The sequence below is a fragment of the Nyctereutes procyonoides genome, unplaced genomic scaffold, assembly GCF_905146905.1.
Source record: "Nyctereutes procyonoides isolate TBG_1078 unplaced genomic scaffold, NYPRO_anot_genome, whole genome shotgun sequence".
Taxonomy (NCBI): Eukaryota; Metazoa; Chordata; class Mammalia; order Carnivora; family Canidae; genus Nyctereutes; species Nyctereutes procyonoides.
Window position 1 is genome coordinate 13,527,560 of NW_026575137.1, and position 24,978 is coordinate 13,552,537.

Consider the following 24,978-nt stretch of genomic DNA (forward strand, 5'->3'; position numbering starts at 1 on the left):
CTGAATATTTATAACTTTCTAGGCTTTATAATGCAAGAAATCATGTATTACTGCTTCTGTGCCATTTAGAAGCAGTTCTGTGTAGTGGAAAACAGCCTCCTGCTTAGACTTTGACGCTGACCACATGTGACCATGGTAGGAGTGGGAAGAAGTAGGGCAGGAGGTGTCAGGAGATAATTAATTTGCTTTTGCCTAGAACTGTGAAATCACAATGCCCTACCTTATTAAGTGCAATCTTAAAAGCTATATATACACAAAAAAGGAATGCTGGTCTGTGAAAGTATCTCTATCTTCATTATTCTGTAAGCAACAAATGAGAGAGAACGTCTTAATCATCATTCTAGCCCCTGCAGCACATCTGGTACTGCGCCACACACAAGACAGGCGGTAGTAAATATGCACTGAACCAAATTTTCTGCATGAGTATCCCTGTCTCTTGATCCTTCTTTCCAGTGCTTCTTCTTTTCCAAAACAATCCCCTATTTCTTCTCTTAGCTTGCACCCCCTACCAATGTGGCTTAAATGATAATTTAGACAACATGAAATAATATTATGTTGTATTTACTGAAACAGATTTTCATGTTCACTTTCTTATTAGAAAAGTAAATGTTAGGAATGCTATCTTTTTATCTCTAAAATACTTTCCAAATTAAGTTAAGTTATGGGCTAGCATCTTTTAACAGAAAAAAGTTCCATAACCTAAGTTAAAGATGTACTGTATTACATTTTTTAAAATGTATTTATCCCATACTTTTTTTTTTACTGTTAAATCATGCCCAAAAACAAAATTTTACACAACTGGCTGTAAAATATAAGAACTATCCTGGTTTTGATAGAAATGTGCTTTTAAAATAGAAAATTAATACTCAAAGGGAAAAACCACATACTTTTCATAGTTCCATCTTCTTCTTCTTCATCTTCACTGTTTATAACCATGGTCCCCAGGTCAGACTCTAACATTGTGCTATTATGTTCAATCATGGTCTGGGCTCCTTCACTCATCGTGCTCGTGGCCTTCATCGTGCCCACACTCTCTGAGCTAGTCTTCACCATGGTGTGGGAATCCAGCTCATCTTCATCCTGCAAGCACAAATACTGCAATGAAGGAAGACTTTTCTAAGGCAGCTGGATTTCTTAATCCTTAACAACATGACAAGTATATTATCCTTTTTTTACTGACGTACAGTTGACATACAATGTTACATTAGTTTCAGGTGAAATAGTGATCCAACATTTCTCTATATTATGCTATGCTTACCACAAATGTAGCTACCATCTGTCACCATATAATACTATTATAAATACCATTGTCTATATTCTCTATCCTACATCTTTCATCTTCATGACTGACTGACTGACTTATTTATTTATTATTTTTTAAAGATTTTATTTATTTATTCATGAGAGACACATGGAGAGAGAGGCAGGGACACAGGCAGAGGGAGAAGCAGGCTTCCCACAGCGAGCCCAATGCAGGGCTTCACCCCAGGATCCTGGGATCACGACCTAAGCCAAAGGCAGATGCTCAACCACTGAGCGACCCAGGTGACCCTCCATGAAATATTTATTACATAACTGAAAACCTATAGCTCCAACTCCCTTTCACCCTTTTGCCCATACTCCTTCTAATATTTATATAAATGTTTTATAATAATTTAAGAACATTTTACTTTTAATAATGAAAAATATTATTATAACTACTAACATTAATATAAAGACACACACGAGTGTTATCATAAGAGCCAAAGTTATCCCAAATAACCTAAAGTTCTAGATAATTAAAGTTCAAGCAACAGAAATTGTTTGATGAAATGGAAGGTTGCTAGTTGTTTTTTAAAATAAGGATTAACAATCAAGAAATGGGCAGAAGACATAAACAGACATTTCTCCAAAGAAGACATACAAATGGCCAAAAGACACATGAAAAAATGCTCTACATCACTTGGCATCAGAGAAATATAAATCAAAACCCCAATGAGATACCACCTTACACTAGTCAGAATGGCTAAAATTAACAAGTCAGGAAACGACAGTCAGGAAATGTTGGCAAGGATATGAAGATAGGGGAACGTACAAGCGTTCCCTCTTGGTGGGAATGCAAGTTGGTGCAGCCACTCTGGAAAACAGTATGGATGTTCCTCAAAAAGTTGAAAATGGAGCTATCCTACGACCCAGGAATCAAACTATTAGGTATTTACCCTAAAAATAAAAATGCAGTGATCCAAATGAGTACCTGCACCCCAATGTTTATAGCAGCAATATCCACAATAGCCAAACTATGGAAAGAGCCCAGATGTCCACTGACAAATGAATGGATAAAGAAGATGGTGGGGTGTGTGTGTGTATAATTATTATATATATAATAGAATACTACTTAGGTGTCAAAAAAAGAAATCTTGCCATTTGCAACAACGTGGATGAAACTAGATGGTATTATACTAAGCAAAATAATTCAATCAGAGAGACGATTATCATATGATCTCACTCATGTGGAATTTAAGAAAAAAAACAGAGTATCAGAGGGGAAGGGAGGGAAAAATAAAACAAGGCAAAATCAGAAAGGGAGACAAACCATAAGAGACTCTTAATCATAGGAAATGAATTGAGGATTACTGGAGGGGGGGGTGGGTGGGAGAATGGGGTAACTGGGTAACGGATATTAAGGAAGACACGTGATGTAATGAGCACTGGGTATTACATAAGACTGATGAAAAAAAAAAAGACTGATGGATCACTGACCTCTACCTCTGAAACCAATAATACATTACATGTTAATTAACTGAATTTAAATATAAAGACTAAAATAAGGATTAAGATAGGTAAATTATCAACAAATGCAAAGCAAAGAATATGGTGACAAAACAAATACAAGACCGCACACTAATGACAGAATATGTTGGCACTATTCTAACAGCCAGAACGTTTACATGAGTTTGTACAATGCAACTGAGTCTGTTAAAATTATGATAAATATATATAACATAAAATTTGCCATTTTAATAATTTTTCAATGTACAGTTCTGTGGCATTAAGTACATTCACAGTATTAATGCAGTCATTACTAACATCCACCTCTTTAGTCTCTCCTGTCTGCTGCCATCACGTCCCCAACAACAACCACTACAGAGCACAGTAATCTTCATTAGCTACCTGAGAGTAAAAAAGTCAACAGGTCTTCCTAGGTTTACTCTCTCTTTGATTCCCCATATTCAATCAGTCAGCGAGTTCTTCAGAAATCTCTCTCCCAGCTCCATCTCTTCTTTTCTATCCTAGTGCTACTGAGTAAATTCCTTACCTCATACTTGGGTAAATAAAGAAAAGTTCCCTGATAAACAGTCTTACCCATCCTGACTTTCTAGAATCAGACAGATATTAGTACAAATCCTGGCTCAAATCACTTAACAGACATAAGACCTTTAGGCAAGCTATTTAAATTCTCTAGACTTTAGCTCCTTTCATTGGAGTTATGAGAAAAGACATGCAAAATGCCTATATATGAGAAAAGACATGCAAAATGCCTACATATTACTAGGAACAAAGTAGTTTCACACTCCTTCAAAATCCATATACCGCACCAAACTTTCTTGAATATTATTGTATCATAATATACTACTCTCTAATGACCACAGCTCTTGCCTGAAGTAAAAATTAAACATTTCTGCTTAGATTGAAATGTCTTCTATGTTTCCTTATTTTAGCTGGCTAATCCTATTTTCCCATTGTTCACATATCTTCTAATTTAGTTACGCTGACCTTCACTGAATCTCCAGCTGCTATAAACCCATGCCATGCCATGTCATTATGATTTCCTCTTTGTTCATGTCTTCTGTACCCAGAATGCTCTTTCCTCTCTATCTATTTTAACTAAAAGTTATATAGTCCCAGATCAAGTATCTATTACCTTCATGGCTAATTCAGTCTATTAATTATCCCCTTTTCCAAACTTCTATAGAACTTGTAATTTGCATCGTACACTTCTGCATTTAAATTTATGATCTCATACTGTGAATACCTGTTTTGTAAAATCTTTTATAAATATAAGTATCTTATAGATGAGAACGCCTTACAGTACCTCTGAATCTACTTTAGTGTTTCATCTGGTATTCCATATACAGTAAGCATTCATTATATATTTACTTTTTCACAGAACTATAAAATCATGAACCTGTAATAATTCAAACTCTCATTTTATATATCTGAAAAAAAATGAGGCTTATAGAAAGTAAGAGACTCCCCCCCCCCAAGGACAAATGTCTAAATGCAAAGATGTAAATAAGAAAGCAGTTCCTATTATTTCTTAGTCCCTGCTCTATTAAATGCAAGTACCATATTTCCATTTAAATTCTGATCTACTTGGGGACACCCAGGTGGCTCAGTGGTTGAGTGTCTGCCTTCGGCTTAGGGTGTGATCCTGGGGTCTTGGGATCAGGTCCTGTATTGGGCTCCCCGCAGGAAACCTGCTTCTCCCTCTATGTCTCTGCCTTTCTATCAAATAAATTAAAAAAATATTTTTGATCTAGGGACACCTGGGTGACTCAGTGGTTGAGCATCTGCCTTTGGCTCAGGTCGTGATCCCGGAATCCCGGGATCGAGTCCCACATCAGGTTCCCTGCAGGGAGCCTGCTTCTCTCTCTGCCTCTTTCTGTGTCTCTCATGAATAAATAAATAAAACCTTAAAAAATTTTTTTGATCTACTTGAATGCTTAAGATATATGTACAGCTTTACAATTTTAATAACTTATGTCTAATAACCAGCTGCTATTCCCAAAGAGTCTTCTACAAATTATTTGGTCCATCCTAGTGAAACCCACCATCTTCTCTTATTTATACTATTAAAAACAGGTATTAAAATTGTTAAAAATTATACACTATATATGTAAACTATATACATATATGTAAATTGTTAAAAACTATTTAAAAAACAGCTTCTGCACAGTTTTCACAGTTTCCACTTTTGCCCACGTCAGCCTCCCAAATAACAGACTGGTCTTTTCAAAAGATAAATCAATCACATTATGTTATTCTCCTGCTTGAAACCCTGAATTTGGCCTCCTATCACACTTAGAATAAAATCCAAAATCTTTCTCGGCCAAATGTCATTTGACTCAGTAATATCTGCCAAGCCTATCTCCTATCATATTCCTTCTCACTCACCAAGTCCCAGCTATGCTGGCCTCCTTGGTGTTTCTTCTAGCATTCTAAGCATGTTGCTCCTGGAGCTTTTAAATTGGCTGATCTCTCAAGCTGGAACTCTCTTCCACAGGAGAGCTTTATCCTTTACTAAACTCAAGTCCCTGCTAGGATGTCACAACCTTAGTGAGACTTTTTTTACCACCAAGTTAACATTAAAATCTCCATCAATCTTTTATCCTTCTGTATGCTTCAAAGCCTTTTCTCTACCACTAGAATGTAGGTTTGAAGGCAGAAGCTTCTTTTTTTACTGATGAATTCCCAATGCTTCATACAATTGGCACATTAATAGGTACTTATTAAAAATTTATTTAATGAATGGCTCTATTTATATTTTCACTTATTAATCATTCAATAAGCACTTATTATAAATTTACAGTATGTCAAGGAGTAGACCAAGCATTGGAGATACAAAGAAAAATACGAAACAGTTTTGTTCCATTTTGCTTTTTTTAAGGAGTTAGTGTCTAAGAGAAACTGACTGACGTGAACAATAAATTCCAAGGCAATTTGCTAAGCACTATGAGAAAAGTGTTGGCAAAGTACTATGGGAGTACCAAGAGTAGAGCCTCTAACTCTGCCTATAACAAATGAAGAAAGCCTCACAGAGGAGGCTGCCCTTAAATTAGGTCTTAAAAGATACACACTATATATGTAACATATATGCATAAATTTGAGTGATATATTACTTCTTTTTTTTAACAGAACCAGACTCAGACATCCCTTCTCAGCTCAGACACTCTGAGACTGAATTAAGTGTCATATTTTGTACTGTCATAGCACCTCACACTTAGGCCATTCATATGCTTACTATACAATACTGTAATAGTCGTCTATACACTTGACTTGTCCAAATCTCCCATTAGATCTTAAAATCTGTAAGTGCAATAACTAAATCCTAACAGTTATATTCCTGGTATTGAGAACAAAGCTTGTTCTTATTACACGTATCTATTAAACTAATGTCAAAGCCCTTATTATGAGGTAGTGCCAAAGCATAGAACTAAGGACAGTGTTATGTAAGTTCTAGAGTAGAAATTTATTTCAACTAATTTAGTGTTTTAAAATATAGAATGGCTATTGAAGAAACTTTGAGAGGGAAAATAATGGTATTAACTAGAATTGTTAGTTGATCATTTCTCTAATAACCATGAAAACAGTTATCAATTATGTAGAAGTACTATACTAAGCACTTTCTGTAGAATATTTCCATTAATGCTCTTATCAATTATGTAAGATATTATTAACTCTATTGTGCAAATGATGAACCTGAAATTCAAATGAGCTTAATAATTTGTCTAAGGTCATACAATAAGTAGAGGGGTAAGGATTCTAATGAGGTCATTCTGATTCTAAAGCCCAAGATCTAAATTCTAATTTTATAAGGCTTTAAAATTATTTACAGCATTTCTCAAGTCTAGCTGAATTTGTATTACAAGTTAGCCAGAGCATGTTTTTGTTACGAGAAAGAAACTGACATACACACAAACCAACAGATTTGTACTTGGTCCAAAAGTTTAAAAAAAAAACAAAAAACAGAAACTTGAATTTACTCTTTCTAGTAGACCCTACTGAAGAAGGCAAAAAGTTGATTTTCTACCAGTTCTTTTAAAAAATTGACTGCTAGTTTAATATCTTATTTTATCATGGTTGCAACCAGTGTAATTCCCAAAACACTAAATCTATTTTTATACGTGTGAGTCATTTCTCTCTTATCCTTGTAAGATTCAGTGCTATGACAAACCTAAGAAACATTCCATTTGGTTGGTATGAAATAATACTTTTAGTCCTCCTATATGCCATATTAGAGGTGAATCTACAAGGGGATAATTAGAGTTGCGCCTCTGGATTAACACAACTGGCTCAGACAATCTATAAAATTATAAAAACAGGAACCAAGTTTGGAAGGGACTGCTTTTACAGCATATTATTTTCACTTATATAGTCACTTTGCTAAAGAATGCTAATCTAATATACAAACCGGCAGTAAAAAAAATAGCAATGCAAGAAAACCAGAAGACTCAATTCACTAATCAAAGAGTGGCAATCCAACAGTAATTAATAAAGTACAAATGGAATGAGAACTGGTTTATATGAAATTTGAAGACTTGAACACTTGGTGATGGTAGTAAAAACCTTTCAGTAACACTTTTTACTTTTTTTTTTTTTAAGACTTTTTACTTTTAAAAATGATTAACTCAAATTATTCTTGATATTTTAGAGCATTAAAATTTCATTTGGTATTTTTAGCATTTTCAATAGAAGTTATTTAAAATGTTTTTCCAAAGTTATACTTCATTGATATATACTCTGTAATTCCTCACAAAAGAAAAGCAGAAGAAAAACATGTTGATACTTTATAGAAAAAGGGTCTGTGGAACAGATGCTTCTCCACTGTAGAAAGGAGCCAATTCCAGTAAGGAATACAATAGCATTTCAATCAGTGGTCATCATATGCCAAGAATGCAAAACAGAGTACTGATGATAATCCAGGTTATGAATCATAAAATCCACATGGAATACAAATATTTGAAAACATTATTAGGAAATCCTACTCCATTGCTAAGACAGATTTATGCTGTAACAGTCTGAGAAATAATCAGACTTTGCATTAGGTATCTTCACACATGTAATATTTATTACTTTAAAAGGATTTTGTAAATATTCATCTACTCTTTGATTTTAAAGATACTTACACAAACACTTTAAGAAAGCATTTGCTGTTTGTAACATTAATGAGACAGACTACCCTTAAATAGGTGTCCTTCTAATTAGAAATATTCTAATTATTTCTCTTCTTGAAATATTAATTACATCTTTATTACTATTTATTACAATTATACAACAGCACATTAACAGCATATAGCAGTGATCTTAACAGTTTTGATTCAACTAGACAATTCCACTGAGAATACATCCTGCTATACCATAAAATATATGTTTTTTTCCCCAAAACTATTTTTAAGGGAAAAAATGAATGTGTAAGATATACAAGTGAACCAATTATACAAGAAATTGCAATATTACAGTGGTGTGGACATCTTTCAAACCTTTTAGAAGTGCTAATCAGAATGACACTGAAACAGCAAACAATGTAACAAACATACTCTAAATGCATAACTGAGCTTTCAAGATATTAAAGGAAATCTGCAAGGGTGCCAAAGGAAGCTGGGAAACTGAGAATAAGCTAAATCTGACGTTAAGGGCTGCCCTAGAGGCTTAAGATGATGGAGGTGGGGGTAGGGATGGGGTATCCATTTTAGTGGATAAAAGGGGACAAGTGACAAGTCTTTGAGTTCTCTCCAAAGTGGAACTGAAACCCCTGCATAAAGTTGGGGATTTTGAGGGTCTACAACCTCAGTGAAAGTGTGAACAAGAAAAAATGTACTTGCATAACCCACAAGGTCTGGGGAACCTCATGCAGAGAAATTAGCCTAATGCATTCCTACTATGAAGTACCTGGGGTGCCTGATGGAAACAAAAATCTACCCTGAGTAGGGACTCAAACTCAATCTTCAACCCAGAACTCACACCATTCTCAGAAATAAAATCAAGCAAGAGTTGAATTCACAATCCAAAAGATAAATAATGTATTATACTGAGTGAAGTAAGTCAATTGGAGAAGGACAAACAGTGTATGTTCTCATTCATTTGGGGAATATGAATAATAGTGAAAGGGAATAGAAGGGAAGGGAGAAGAAATGTGTGGGAAATATCAGAAAGGGAGACAGAACATAAAGACTTCTAACTCTGGGAAACGAACTAGGGGTGGTGGAGGGGGAGGAGGGCGGGGGGTGGGGGTGAATGGGTGACGGGCACTGAGGGGGACACTTGACGGGATGAGCACTGGGTGTTATTCTGTATGTTGGTAAATTGAACACCAATAAAATTAATTTATTAAAAAAAAGGTAAATAATAAACAAGGTACCGAGAATGGGTAGGAACAACAAACAGAATTAACACACCTTCCTTAAAATTAAGTTAACCCCCTTAGAAAGTTGCATCTTTCTAAGACAAAAATTTCTAGGATAAAAATTAGGAGTATACAGTGGCATTCTAGATTGGAAAAAAACAAGTACAAAAGTAGAAATATTCTGGCTATAAGGGAAGGCATTAAGTCAGTTTGACTGCATTAAAAAGTGACCTATAGTTTTATAGAGTACTCTATACACTAAGAACCTGCATGAACTGCTTGGCAGAGAAGTGACAGGAACCTTGGAAACTAAAGGATGACTAGGAGAAAACTGGAGAAAGAGAGCTTGGAATCAGGTTATTACTGAAATCCAGATTTGAGGTAATCACAGCCTCATAGTACTGAAAAGGTCTATAGAAACAGGAACCACAAGTCAAATCTGAAAGAAATCTTGAAAGAAGAATCAATATATTACAGAAACTTTCTGGACAGTTAAGTATCAAAATAACTCCAATACTCTGAACTTAAAGAGATGAAACTGAAGCTAAAGAAAATAGCGTGAAAGATTCTCATTTGAATAGATGAAGACAGAAAATAGACAATGCCAGTTATTTGTAACTAAAAAACCTAATGGAATTTGCTACTTCATCACATGATGAAGGCACTGAAATCTTATGATCAATTTGTGGTGAAAGGGTTAAATAAGAAATCAACAAGGCATGTACTGTACAACTTCAAGGGAATGGACATACAATTGGGGGAGAGTATGGCAGGAATCTTTCACTTTTCTCCCTGTTCATAACTAAATTCGAAGTTGTTGATTCTGCTAAAATGCTAACATGTGTCAATAAATAAATCTGAGTTATTACTTGAATTAGTAAAGGCAAAAATCAAAGGGTACATTTGCTTGTATTTCTCACATCCTGGAAGAGCCCAATGTACAAATGAACTAAAAATACCTCTGTGCTATATAGCAAGGTGAAAATACTGGTGTGACACACCGAGCATTACCTTCAAATTTCCACTTCCAAACACTGCCTTCCTTACTTACCTCACTGCCTCTTTATCAATAAACCCTGTAGTGTCTATTGTTTCTGTGTTACCAGCAAAATGGCCCACAGCAGAATCAGCTGGTTAACTCTGGTCTCATTAATACCACATTCAACCCAACTGAGCTAAGAAATACTGAGAAAGCATCAAAAAATATTCTCCTTCAAACAGCTGCCCTTAAGCACCGCTTCAATGTCTGACAGGCTGAAAAAAGTAAGAAATTGGTATTTACCAATTAAAAACTACCAAGATTTATAGTATCTGAAACGTGTACAAAGAGTGAACTTTCTTCCCACTGCTATAAGTAGGTGGTCCTTCTATTTTACTACAAGAGCAGCATAAGGGCTGCTACAGCTGCTGTCTTTGACATACCTGTCTTTAACAGAAACTTCTGCCTTCAAGGATCCTAACTTTTTGCATGTTCACAGGCATGGTTTAAAGTTACATCAAAGCGTTTAAGATCTCCAAAAGTCATAAAAGACTTGTTCATCAGTACAAACCTAAATAGTGAGAAGGTGTGTGGGCAGGACTTCAGAGGCTCCACAAAGCAAGACTGCACAAGTTCTTGGCATTATATTAAAAGTTTCCAAACAAAAGATTATCTTACATCCCTTGTGCACAATACTAATATACAAGAGAGTAAATTAAAAAGTAAAAGCAACTTTAACCATGATTTTTCTTTTTTCTCTTACAGCCAAAAGCATGTCAAAATATTAACAAAGTATAAAGATTATAAAAATCAAATATTTAAAAAAATAATATCTTTAAAAATCGTTGTTGTTACAAGCAGTTTATAAAAAATTCCACAAGAGGGCACCAAAGACAAAACACTCAAACAAATTCCATTAGATTTTTACAGATAATCCAGGTTTATAAAACAGGTTATTATATTTACTAACATACTACCAGTACTTTTAAGAAAGAGTGGCTACTTATTTTAAGCTGATATATTTCAAAATATCAACCACAATTGTCAATTCCACAAAACTGACAGAAACATACAATAGGAAATAACATTCATATTAATTTATCACTGCATTCTAAAGTTTTATATTAAAAGATTTATGATTATATATCTTATGTTTGTAGAACAAATATAAGGGATAATTTGTCTTTGAAATTTTTCTTTTCCTTGTCCTTTATGCTTTTCCTGTTCTATTATGATACTGTTTAACAGCAAATAGAAACTTTAATATACATTTAAAAGAAGAAATATTACTGTATAAACTTAGAAATGATAAAATTATGAAATGATTTTGAGAAGTCACGCTCCAAAGCATTTAATTCAGAAGATGACTGAGGCACACTAAAATAACAGTAATTTTGATGTGTAATTTACATTACTGATACAAATGATACAGAGGAGTGTCAGAAGCAAAAAAAACAAAAAACAAAAAACAAAACATAAACAAGCAATCCCCTCTACACCTCCTAACGAAATATTTATCACATTTGGTTTAAGAATTGCAAAAGGAAAATACTTCAGTACCAGTATTATGTACCTTATTCATTTTAAAATGAATTCATTTTAATATGAATACAGTCTGTGCTGATGATAATCATGTGCACTATGCTACATAATAAGGAGTAAAAGTTGGGTAAAATCTATTATAAAGGTTTTACTATAAAGACAAGTATATATTATAGATATAGCTGTTGATTCAGAATTAAATATATATTAAATACTGTGTGCCAGGCAGTGTGCTAAAATATTTTTTGTCCTTGAGAAATGCACAGTTTAGTAGAAAGAGGCAGAAAGTAGATAAAGTCAAATAAATATTCTCAGAGGTAAAGAGAAGATACCATACTGGAACCATATATAGGAGCACTTCCTCAACTGAAGCATAGAAGAGCATCATGAAACATTCCCCCTTTCCAGAGGAATCAATGTCCAAGATGACTCCTGAAGGATAAGGAGTTCATTGCGCAAATGAGTGTGAAGTAAGTTGTCTAGGGAGAAGTTGCAACTTGTAATTTTCTTTAAACACTTTTTAGCAATCCTATTTTTGCTTATGGTTTCACTATCAACTGCAAAAAGCCTGTTGATTCCTAATCACTTGTGCTCTCCTTTAGAGTTCAAACCTGTATATCCAACTGCCTGCTACACAAAATGATGTGGATGAGCTAGGGATACCTCAAACTAAACAAGTGCTAAAGCAATCTCATCTTACCCAGAGGGTCGCCTTGGAGAGAGTACTGCTGAGAGAATATTTCACCACTGTGTAAGGGGTGGACAGAAAATGTGGTTAAGTGAAGAAACAAGGGTTCTGACTACTGTATTGTGAAGTTTGTTAGCAAATAGCTTGTTGATTTTTCCCTTTTTATTTTAATGGTCAAAATAGAACTATATTTTTAGGCTGAGGAAAGAGGCCCTAGAAGAGAGAACATGAATGACAGAAAAGGCAAGTAGAGAAGACATCTTTAAAGGGAGGTAGAAAGAATATCAAGGGGCAATAAAGCAACAATTTCTGTTCTTAATGCACATCTTTATCACACTACTTGTCATATCATATTGTGATCAGTCATCAGTTCACTTGGTGTCTCGTGCACCAGACTGCAATCTCCTGGTATGCAAATATTATCTTAGTTTTCTTCTAAATGAATATTTATGAATGAAAAAAAGATATATCCTCTGAAACAGGGAGAAAGAGAACCCTAGTGACGATACAGAAATATTAAAGGAATACTGAGATCTAGTTAGTGCAGTAAGATAAAAAATATATATACATATAGATATAATAAAGATTGCAGGAAAGGAAATAAAACTACCTTTATTTAATTTATTTATTTTTTTAAGATTTTTTATTTATTTATTCAGAGAGACAGAGAGAGGGAGAGGCAGAGACACAGACAGAGGAAGAAGCACGCATCATATAGAGAGCCCAACGTGGAACTCGATCCAGGGTCTCCAGGATCACGCCCTTGGCTGCAGGCGGCGCTAAACTGCTGTGCCACTGGGGCTGCCCAAAACTACCTTTATTTCTAGTTGACATGACTATGCAGAAAATTTCAAAGAATCTACAAAAAAACTCCTGGAACTAATAAGCAAGTACAACAAGGTCATAGGATGTAAAACCAAAATAAAAAATCATTTGCTTTCTCTATATAACAACAGTAAAAAATCAGAATTTGGAATTGAAAGCAAAATTCTTTAATCTTAAATGCCAACTCAATCCCTTAGTTTTCTAAATGAAGCAACTTGGAATTTAGGCCAACTGACTGTGAGTCTGTAGTGTCATACTTTTGGTAAGGTAGTTTGTATCCCGCTGTGTTCAAGTGCAACAACGGTAGGCCTTGGGTACTCAGCAGAGCTGAGGATAGTTGGTTTCTTTCTTGCTTGCTTTTTAAACATTTTTATTCAATTTATATCAAAAAAATTCTTCCATTTCTCTCATTCACCTATTTCCCAGCCCCAGCCTCTTGCAGCAACTAATCAGTCCTCTTTATCTATGAGCTTGCTTTTTGGTTTTTCTGTTTTTGTTTTTATTTATTAGATTCCATACATAAGAGAGATCAAATTTCTCTGACATTTAGCTTAGCAAAAGGTCCATCCACGCTGTCACAAATGGCAAGATTTCACTTTTTTATGGATGAATAGTATTCCATTGTATATATAACACTATCCATTCATCCATTGGTAGACACTTAGGTGACTTCTATATCTTGACTATTATAAATTATACTGCAATGAATGTGGCAGAATGTATATGTCCTTTTGAATTACTGTTTTTGTTTTCTTTGGGTAAATACCCAGAAGTACAATTGCTGGATCATATGGTAGTTCTATTTTTAATTCTTTGAGAAACCTCCACACTGGTTTCTATAGTGGCTGCATCAATTTAAACTCCCACTAACAGTGCACAAGTGTTCGTTTTCTCCATGTCTTTGCCAGCACTTGTTATTTCTTGTCTTGATAATAGCCATTCTAACAAGTGTGAGGTGACAGATCATGGTTTTGATTTGCATTCCCCTATTTTTTGAGAGATTCTTGATTACTGATTCCATTTCTTTGCTGGTTATGAATCTGTTCAAATTTTCTATTTTTTCCTGTTTCAGTTTTGGTAGTTTATATGTTTCTAGGAATTTGACCATTTCTTCCAGATTGCCCAATTTGCTGGCATATAATTGCTCATAATATTCTCTTCTAATTTTATTTCTGCAGTGTTGGTTGCAATCTTTCCTCTTTCATTCTGATTTTATTTGGGTCCTTTCCCTTTTCTTTTCATAAGTCTGACTACGGGTTTATCAATTCTGTTAGTTCTTTTGGAGAACCAGCTCCTAGTTTCATTGATCTGCTTTACTGTTTTTTGATTCCTGTATCATTTATTTCTGTTCCAATGTTAATTATTTCCCTTCTTCTCTGGTTTTAGGCTGTATTTGCTGTTCTTTTCCCAGCTCCGTTAGGTGTACAGTTGGGTTGTGTATTTGAGACTTTTCTCCTCAAGAATGAGGAAGGCCCATATTGCTATATACTTCTCTCTTAAGACCACCACTGCTGTGTCTAAAAGGTTTTGGAGTGTCATGTTTTCATTTTCATTTGCTTCCATGTATTTTTTAATTTCTTCTTTAATTTCCTGGTGAAGCCATTCATTCTTTACTAGGATGTTCTTTAACCTCCATGTATTTGTGGTCTTTCCAAATTTTTTCCTGTTCTTCAAGTTTCATAGCATTGTCATCAGAAAATATGCATGGTATGATCTCAATCTTTTTGTATTGGTTGGGGCCTGATTGGTGACCAGTGTGTGATATATTCTGGAGAATGTTCCATGTACAAAGAAAAGAATGTATATTCTGCTGCTTTGAGATGAAATGCTCTGAATATGTCTGTTAAGTCCATCTGGTCCAGTGTATCATTCACAGCCCTTGTTTCCTTGTTGATTTTCTGCTTAGATGATCTGTCCATTGCTATGAGTGGGGTGTTAAAGTCCCCTACTATTATTGTATTATCAATGATTTTCTTGTGTTATTAATTGATTTATATATTTGGCGGCTCCCAAGTTGGGGTTATACATAAATATTTATAATTGTTAGATTTTCTTGTTGGATAGACCCCTTTATTATAATATAGTACCCTTCTTCATCTCTTATTATAGTCTTTGGTTTAAAATGTTGTTTGTCTGATGTGAGTACTCTGGCTTTCTTTTGATGTCTACTAGAATGATAGAGGTTCTCTACTCCCTCACTTTCAATCTGGAGGTGTCTTTTTTTTTGTTTGTTTAAATATTTTATTTATTAAGAGAGAGAGAGAGAGAGAGAGAGAGAGAGAAAAACAAGTAGGGGAAGCTGCAGAGGGAAAGGGAGAAGCAGGCTCCCAGGGAGCCTGATGCAGAACTTGGTCCCAGAACACTGGGACCATGAACTGAGCTGCAGGCAGATGTTTAACTGACTGAGCCACCCAGGCACCCCTGGAGGTGTCTTTGGACCTAAAATGAGTCACTTGTAATCAGTATATCTATGGGTCCTGCTTTTTTTTTTTTTAAATCCATTCTGATACCCTGTCTTTTGACTGAAGCATTGAGTCCATTTACATTCAGAGTAATTATTGATAGGTATGAATTTAGTGCCATTGTATTACCTGTAAAGTCGCTGTTTCTGTAGACTGTCTCTGTCCTAGTCTTTTTTGCTTTTGATCTCTCTTTCCTGCTCAGAGGATTCCTGTTAGTATTTCTTGCAGAGCTGGTTTAGTATTCATGAACTCCTTTCATTTTTGCTTGCCTTAGAAACTCTATTTCTTCTTCTTTTCTGAATGACAGCCTTGATGGATAAAGTATTCTTGGCTACATATTTTTCCCATTTAGCACGTTGAATATATCATGCTATTCCTTTTTGGCCTGTCAAGCTTCTGTGGACAGGTCTGCTGCTAACTTTATGCGTCTACCCTTGTAGGTAAAAGACCTTTTGTCCCTGGATGCTTTGAGAAGGCTCTCATTATCTTTGTATTTTGCAAGTTTTACTATATATATTTTTTAAAGATTTTATTTATTTATTCATGAGAGACACAGAGAGAGGGAGAGAGAGAGAGAGAGAGAGAGAGAGAGAGAGAGAGAGGCAGAGACACAGGCAGAGGGAGAAGCAGGCTGCATGCAGGGAGCCTGATGCAGGACTTGATCCCGGAACTCCAGAATCATGCCCTGGGCAGAAGGCAGGTGCTAAACAGCTGAGCCACCCAGGGATCCCCGCAAGTTTTACTATAATATGTCTTGGTGTTGATCTGTTTTTGTTGATTTTGAGGAGAGTTCTCTGTACCTCTTGAATGCCTGTTTCCTTCCCCAGATTAGGGAAATTCTCAGCTAGAATTTATTCAAATAAACCTTCCGCCCCTTTTCCCTGCACTTCTTCTTCTGGGACTCATATAATATGGATATTATGCACTTACTGGAATTGCTGAGTTCCCTAAGTCTATATTCATGATCTAATAGTTTTCCTTCCCTCTTCTTTCCAGCTTCATTATTTTCCATAATTTTATCTTCTATATCACCTATTCAATCCTCTGCTTCTTTCATCTTCACTGTGATTACATCCAGTCCATTTTGCATCTCAGTTATAGCATTTTTTATTTGGCCTGACTAGTTCATCTCTGCAGCCAGGGTTTTTCTGCTGTCTTCTATGCTTCTTTCAAGCCCAGAAAGTATTCTTATGACTGTTACTAAATTCTTGTTCTGATATATTGCTTATATCTGTTTTGAGCAAATCCCTGGCTGTGATTTTTTCTTGATCTTTCTTTTGGGAAGAACACTTCTGTCTTATCAGTATGTGTAGGTTTCTGTCTTTTGTGTATTATGAAAATTTGTTACATTTCCTGCTTCTGAGAGTAGTACTATATTAAGAAGGGGTCATACACTGTCCAGGGCCTAGTACTTCAGGAAGTGTTTCTGGTGTATGTATGCTGGGTACACTCTGCTATTTTGTTTTGGCTACTCTTTCCCACAGGTCAGTCCTCTACAGAGTTTCTCCCTGCTTGCACTAAGGGATGTCTGGACCTTTAACTAGGTGTGCTTTGATTTGTTTGTTAAGATATGCCTGGGGGGGGGGGGCGGGGGCGGGGAGGCCTGATCCAAGAAAAAAGGAAAAGGAACAAAAAGCAAACAAAAAACTATAAGCCTGATTACAAAGAATAAGAAAGAAGGACGGAAAAAAGAAAACAAAAAGCAAAAAAAGCCTGATCCAAAAAGTAAGAAAAGGAAACAAACCAACCAACCAACAAATAAAAAATTATAAGCGTGATACCAAAGAAAAAAGGGGAAAAAAGAATAAATAACAAAATAAAGGGAAATAAATTAAAAAAAAAAGAATAAAAGAAAGCCTGGTTCTATTTCTGCCAGAACTGAAGCTGACCCTTTGGAGCAATCTATGTAATCAGCAGACCTGGTACGGGGGTGGGGGTGAGCCCTATTTTGATCTTCTGAGGGATAGGCCTGCTGGACTGGCTCACAGTGAGACCTGCTTTTGCAAAGATGCCTCTGCCAGGCACGGGGGTGTGGGGGTGCTGTGGGGATGGTGGTGGTACAAGGGACTCCAGCCTCCACCAGAGATGCTGTGTTTCTCTCTGAGGTCCAACTGTGCTGGTAGGCAGTGGTGTGGGTTGGGGGAAGATGGTCCCACCTTCTGATCCCTGGGGAGGGGAAGGCGTGGCCACCACTGTTCAGGAGGCCCTCACAGAAGAGTGAACAATCTCCTCTCCTATGTCCTAGGCTTTCATCAGACTGCTGCCCTCAACCTGTCTGTGCCCCAGGTTGGTGTCCTCAGGACCATAGTTCTGTTTTATCTCTGGCTGGTGGCTGGGATTCAAACCTCCAGATCTTAAAGGGCCCAGCAAGATGTGGACCTGTTTCTCTCCCAGCACGCTCAGCACCACTGTTCCAGAAAAAGAGCTGCACAGCATGCATGATGGCTGGATTCTACGATGATGCACAGAGAAAAGCTGCCATGGGGTTATCTGCCCTCTGTGCTGGCCTCTCTCCCCTGCTGCTAAATGGCCAGCTTGATGACTCCAGGAGGGCCTGTTGTCCTTGGAGAGGCAAAATATCCTCTTCTAAATGTACTCCAAGGGGGGTGGGTGGCAATCCCAGTCAACCAAGGGGATCCCCTCCCTGTAGTATATTGTGCCACTGCAGCATACTGTTCGAACAGTATGTGCCACTCTCTCTCCCACTCTCTTCCTTTCTCCCTAATTTTACTCCATAAATAAAAAGGGCTTCCTCCACTTCACAGCACCATGGCTTTTCTTCCCCCAATTCACAGATCTGAACCTTGCATCTGCCAAATTGTCTCCTTCCAATTTTGCAGACTGTTTTCTTAATCCTCAAATCTATTTCCTAGTTGTTCAAAAGGATTCAGTGTTGATCTAGCTGTGTTCAAGGGACAAGGCAAGCTCAGGGTCCCCCTACTACTCCACCATCTTTACTTGTCCAGCATTCCTCTATTGATTAATGACATTGAGCATCTTTCATATAACTGTTGGCCATCTGTATGTCTTCTTTGAAATAAAGTCTATTCAGATCTTCTGCTCATTTTTTAATTGGATTGTTGGGTTTTTGCTATTAAGTAGTGAGTTCTTTCTGTATTTTGGTTATTAGCTTTTTATCAGATATATGATTTAAAATTATTTTCTACCATTCAGTAGGTTGTCCTTTCATTTTGTTGATGGTTTCCTTTCCTGTGCATAAGCTTTGTAGCTTGATATAGTCCCATTCATTTATTTTTGCTTTTGTTACCTTTGTTTTTGGTACTAGATTTCAAAAATCATTGCCAAAACCAATGTTAATGAACTGTCTATCTTTTCTTCTACAAGTTTTATGGTTTCAGGTCTTATAGTCAAGCTTTTAATCCATTTTGAGTTAGTTTTTTGTGTATGGTGTAAGCTACTTATCCTGTTTCTTTTCTTTTCTTTTTTTTAAGTAGGCTCCACCCTGGACATAAAGACCAATGCAGGGCTTGAACATACAAACCTGCGATTAAGACCCAAGCTGAGATCAAGAGTTAGACACTCAAATGATTGAGCAACCCAGGTGCCCCATCCTGCTGCATCTTTGGCATGTAGCAGTCCAGTTTACCCAATACCATTTATTGAAAAAACTATCCTATCTCCATTGTATATTCTTAGCTCACTTGTAAATTAACTGACCATATAAGGGTAGCCTTGTTTCTGGGACCTCTATTCTGTTCCACTGATCCCTGTGTCTGTCCTTATGCCAATATAATATGGTTTTGATTATCATACTTTGTAGTGTAGCCTGAAATCAAGGAGTGTGGTGCCTCTGGCTTTGTTCTTCTTTCTCAAGACTGCTTTGGCTATTCAGGTCTTTTGTGGTTACATACAATCTTTCTGTTTCTTTCATTTCTGTAAAAAATGCCATTGGAATTGTGATAGGAATTGCATGTATCTGTACATTGCTTTGGGTATTATGGACATTTTACAATATAAATTCTTCTAATCCATAAGAATGGAATATCTTTCCATTAATTTGTATCTTCTTCAATTTCCTTCATTAATGTCTTACAGTTTTCAATATACAGGTCTTTCACCTCCTTGGTTTTATTTATTCATAGATGTTTTAGTCTTCCTGATGCAATTATAAATGAGATTTTAAAAATTAATTTCTCTCTCTGATAGTTCATTATTAGAGTAAAGAAATGCAAAATATTTTTGTAAAATGATATTGTATCCTGCAGCTTTACTGGATGCATTTATTAGTTCTAATAGTTTTTTGATGGAATTTTCAGGGTTTTCTTGATATAATATCATGTCTTCTACAAATGGTGACAATTTCACTTCTTCCTTTCCAATCTGGATATCTTTTCTTTCTGTTTCTTGCCTAAATGTCTGGTTAGGATTTCCAATGCTGTGTTGAATAAGAGTGGTGAAAATGGACATCTTTGCCTTATTTCTGATCTTAGAGGAAAAGCTTCTGGCTTTTCATAGTTAAGTATGATATTAGTTGTGTGCTTGTCATATATGGCCTTTATGATATTGAGGTACATTCCCTCCACACCGGCTTTGTTGAGAGTTTTTTTTTTTATCATAAATGGATGTTGAATTTTGTCGAATGCAGAAGCATCTACTGAGTGATCATATGATTTTTTTATGGGGTGGGGAGGGGCAGAGAGAGATGGAGAGAGAGAATCTTCAGCAGATTCCAGGTCAAGCATGTGAGTTCAGTGATGGGCTCCACCCCACACTCTGAGATCATGACCTGAACTAAAATCAAGAATTGGATGCTTAACCAACTGAGCCACCGAGGCACCCCAAGATGATCATATGATTTTTATCCTTCTTTTTGTTAATGTGGTATATCACATACACTGATTTGTGAGTATTGAACCACAAATGTATGAAACTAGAAATCAGTTCTAAAAAGAAAACTAGAACATTTATAAGAATGTGGAGATTAAAAAAAAAAAAAAAGAATGTGGAGATTAAACAACATGTTACTGAACAACCAGTGGGTCAACAAAGTAATCAAGAGAGAAATAAAAAAGTACCTGAGACAAACAAAAATGGAAAAATAACATACTAAAATTTATGAGATTAAGCAAAAGTAATTCTGAGAGGGAAGTTCATAGCAATAAATATCTACTTCAAGAAAAAAAGAGAAGGCTCAAATAAACAACCTAACTTTACACCTCAAGGAATCAGAAAAAGAACAAATGAAGCCCAAAGTCCCAAAGGTGGTAGAAGGAAATAAAGATTAGAGCAGAAATACATGAAACAAAGACTAAAAAGACAACAGAAAAATCTATTAAATGAAGAGCTGGTTCTTTGAAAAGATAAAACTGATAAGCCTTTAGTTAGACTCCCAAGAAAAAGTGAGAAGACTCAAAACAGAAATGAAAGAGAGGTTACAACTGATAACATAGACATACAAAGGGTCATAAGAGACTACCATAAACAATTATACACCAACAAACTGAACAACCTAGAAGAAATAGGTAAATTTCTAGAAACATACATCCTACCAAAAGTGTATCATGATGAAACAGAAAAATAAAAACAGAATACCTAAACATATCAATTAAGAGCAAGGAGATTGATTCAATAATCAAAAACCAACAAGCAAAATTCCAGGACCAAAAGCCTTCACTGGTAAATTCTACAAAACATTCAAAGAAGAATTAATACCAATCCTTCTTAAATCCAAAACATAGAAGAGGGGAGAACTCTTCCAAACACATTTTACAAGGCCAGAATTACCTTGCTACCAAAACCAAACAAGTATGCCACAAAAAAAGAAAATTATAGGCCAACATCCCTGATGAACACAGAGGCAAAAATATTCAACAAAATATTAGCACACCTGAATTCAACAATGCATTAGAAGGCATGCATGTTGTGATCACATGGAATTTATTCCAGGGGTACAAAAACAAACATTTTTAATAGCATCAAAAAAAAAAACCCACCCAAAACCACATAGGTCTAACAAAATATGTACAGAATCTGTGTACAATGATGAAAGAAGTCAAAGTTCTAAACAAGTTGAGAGACATTCCATGTTTATGGATTAAAAGCCTCAATACTGTTAGGATGTCATTTCTACCTAACTTAGTGTACAGATTCAATCAAATCCCAATAAAAATTCCAGCAAGCTAATTTGTAAACGTTGACAAAATGATTCTCAAGTTTATATGGGAAGGCAAAAACCTAAACAGGCAACACAGTTCTAAATAAAGAAAATAAAGTTGGAAGACTCACAGTACTCAATTTTAAGACTTCTACTATAATCAAGACAGTATAATTTTGACAAAAAATAGACACATATATCACTGATAAATCAATGGAACAGAATAAAAAGCCCTGAAACAAACCCATAAAAATACAGTCAACTGATCTGTGAAAAGACACAAAAGACAACCTGGAATGCCTGGGTGGCTCAGCGATTGAGCGTCTGCCTTCAGCTCAGAGCGTGATCCCAGAGTCCCGGGATCGAGTTCCACATCGGGCTCTTTGCATGCAGCCTGCTTCTCCTCCCTCTGCCTGGGTCTCTCCCTCTTATGTCTCTCAGGAATAAATAAATAAATAAATAAATAAATAAATAAATAAATAAATAAAATCTTTTAAAAAATATATTTAAAAAAAGACATAAAAGGCAACTCAATGCAGAAAGGATAATCAAAGGGTGCTAAAACAACTGGACAACCACATGCCAAAAAACAAGGACCAAGACACAGATCTCATGGCTTTCACAGAAATTAATTTGAAATAGACCACAGACCTTAATATAACATGCAAACCCAGAAAACTTCTGGAAGAAAATAGAAAATCTATGTGACCTAGAGTTTGGCAGCAGAGTCACTGATAAACACTAAAAGCAAGATACATGGAAAAAAAACCTGATAGTGGATATTAAAACTAAAAACTTCTCCTCTGTGAAAGACACTATTAAGAGAATAAAAAGAAAAACCATAGGTTGGGAGAAGGTATTTCCAAAACATATATTATACAAGACTTGTGTCCAAAATATACTAAGAACTCTTAAAAATCAATAATAAGAACAAACAAAACAATTTTAAAAACAGGAAAATACTGAACGGACACTTTATCAAAGAAGATATATAATTGGCAAATAAGCACTTAAAAATGCCCAACATCTCTATCATTAGGAATTGCAAATTAACACTGAGATAGCATTAAACATTTATTAGAATGGCTAAAAAGCAAAAACACTAACTCCTATGAATTGCTGGTAAACATGCATAGCAACATAAACTCTTATTCACTGTTGGTGAGAATTACAAAATGGATAGTTTGACAATTTCTAGAATACTAAACAAACCATAAAATTCAGCAATTATGGTCCTAGGTATTTACCCAACTGATTTGAAAACTTACATCCACATAAAAGCCAGCATGCAAATGTATACAGCACCTTTATTCATAGTTGCCAAAAACTAGAAGTAATCAAGATGTCCTTCAGCAGGTGAAAGGATAAACAAACTGTGGTACATCCACAGTGAAAACATGAGCTGACAAAAAGACATTGATAAATCTTAAATGCATTTGGTTAAGTGAAAGAAACCAGTCTGAAAAGGCTATATGTCATTATGGAAAAGGCATAAATATAGACAGTTAACAGATGAGTGATTACCAAGGGTTGAGGGGTAGAAGAAGAGTTGAATAGGTAAAATGTGGGTATTTTTTAGGGTGGTAAAACCATTCTGTATGACACTGCAATGGTAAATATGTACCACCACACATTTGTCAAAACCCACAGAAATTTATACCATAAAGACTGAACTTTAATGTACACAAATTTTTAAAAATCACTTAAGAGGTCTGGAGATCTCAGAATGGGATGCGACATACACACAAATATACTTGTATTACAAATGTATAAAAGAACTTCACTAAAAAAAAATAACTTCACTGAAGGAGGTAGGTAGAAAAGGTACTAACCTAAGTAACCTTAGAAGTGAGTCAAGTCAGTAAGACTAAAAAAGAACTGTACATAAAAACTGTGTCCTAGTTGATAAAGTTGTTTCCCATGGGGCTATGGATTAACAGTTCTGAAATCACTATACATGTATACAGGAATTGAATATTTAGCAAAGGAGTAGTAGATAAATGGGAGCTAAGTTTCTCACCACTGTAGAGGAAGGTTATAAACAAGCAAGGGGAAACACATAGAATGATCCATGTGATAATGAGTTAGAGATATCAATATGAACTCATGTTCAGCTTAATATTGACACAGAGAAATATAGATACAGATATATACAAATACATACATATATAGATATATAATTCATAGGTATGTGTTCATACACAGGTTAGTATAAATACATTTGTTTTGTCAGCTGAGAGGGTCTACAACACCCCACCATAGCAGTAAGCACACCAAGTTCAGGTCTTTGGTTTGAACATCATTCTCTAATGAAAGGATCTAGGTTCCTAGGACTCCAGGACTGTGGCAAGATATATACAAGATATACAAGTATCTTACAGTGTTAGAGAGTAATAAAATACTAAAAACAGAAAACAAAAATCCTAAAAAAAAAATCCACAACTATGGGGGTATGTCAAAGACCTAAAGGTGTCAACTGGGGAGGCTTTCAATTGTCGAAGCTGGAATACTTTGAGAAACAAAATAAATAAAGCAGTATTAAATTCAAATTGTAAAGTGTAAATTAGATAACCATGAATTAATATTGACATAAATGACCGAATAAATGAGAATAGACAAATCCTCTGTGTAGAAAAATGACATGTAATATATATATAGACACTCACAAACAGGAGGGGCATGACTCTCCACTCCTTAAGTGTAAGCTGTATAATGTGATTTCTTTCCAAAGTGTGAAGTATGGAAAGGGGAAAAGAGTAATATTATCGTGAGGAAACCTGATAAACACTAACACAGCAGGTGATCATGGGTAACATCAACAATAATAAATCATGTTGACAGAATGTATTTGTGATATTGTGACATAACAAGAAATATGTGTTTAGCAAACTTCAACATGTACATGCTCTAAAAAAAAATAAAAGAACACATAGAAGCCTGTCCTACTTTTCAAATGGCATCCTTTACTGGATAAGATTTTTTAAACTTATATGGCAGAAACAATCCAAATACCTTTGCTTTATATATTCTGCTATTCATGTTCCTTGGTAACAAAAAATATTGTATTTTTAAAGTTCTACTGAATTGGAAGAGCAACTCTATTAGCAGATACTCTTTAAAAAGTGGACATTTTAGAGGCAATTTAAGTATTTACAGTAAATATGAACCAATACAATATTTAATCATCTCACACTACAGATTTGAGAGTATCTTCCATTAACATCTAGGAAACAAACGCTTTCTATGTTATACAGTTGACCCATC

General features: G+C 35.4%; 1 protein-coding gene across 2 annotated transcripts in view; it reads right to left on the minus strand.

The window, feature by feature from the left end:
- Nucleotides 1-24,978, minus strand: part of STK3 (serine/threonine kinase 3) — a 271,227-nt gene that overhangs the window by 81,855 nt on the left and 164,394 nt on the right. For both annotated transcript variants that reach the window (XM_055303436.1, XM_055303437.1), the window contains exon 9: nt 888-1,080. In XM_055303436.1, coding sequence (XP_055159411.1) covers nt 888-1,080 — 193 coding nt within the window. The remainder of the gene's footprint in view (nt 1-887; nt 1,081-24,978) is intronic.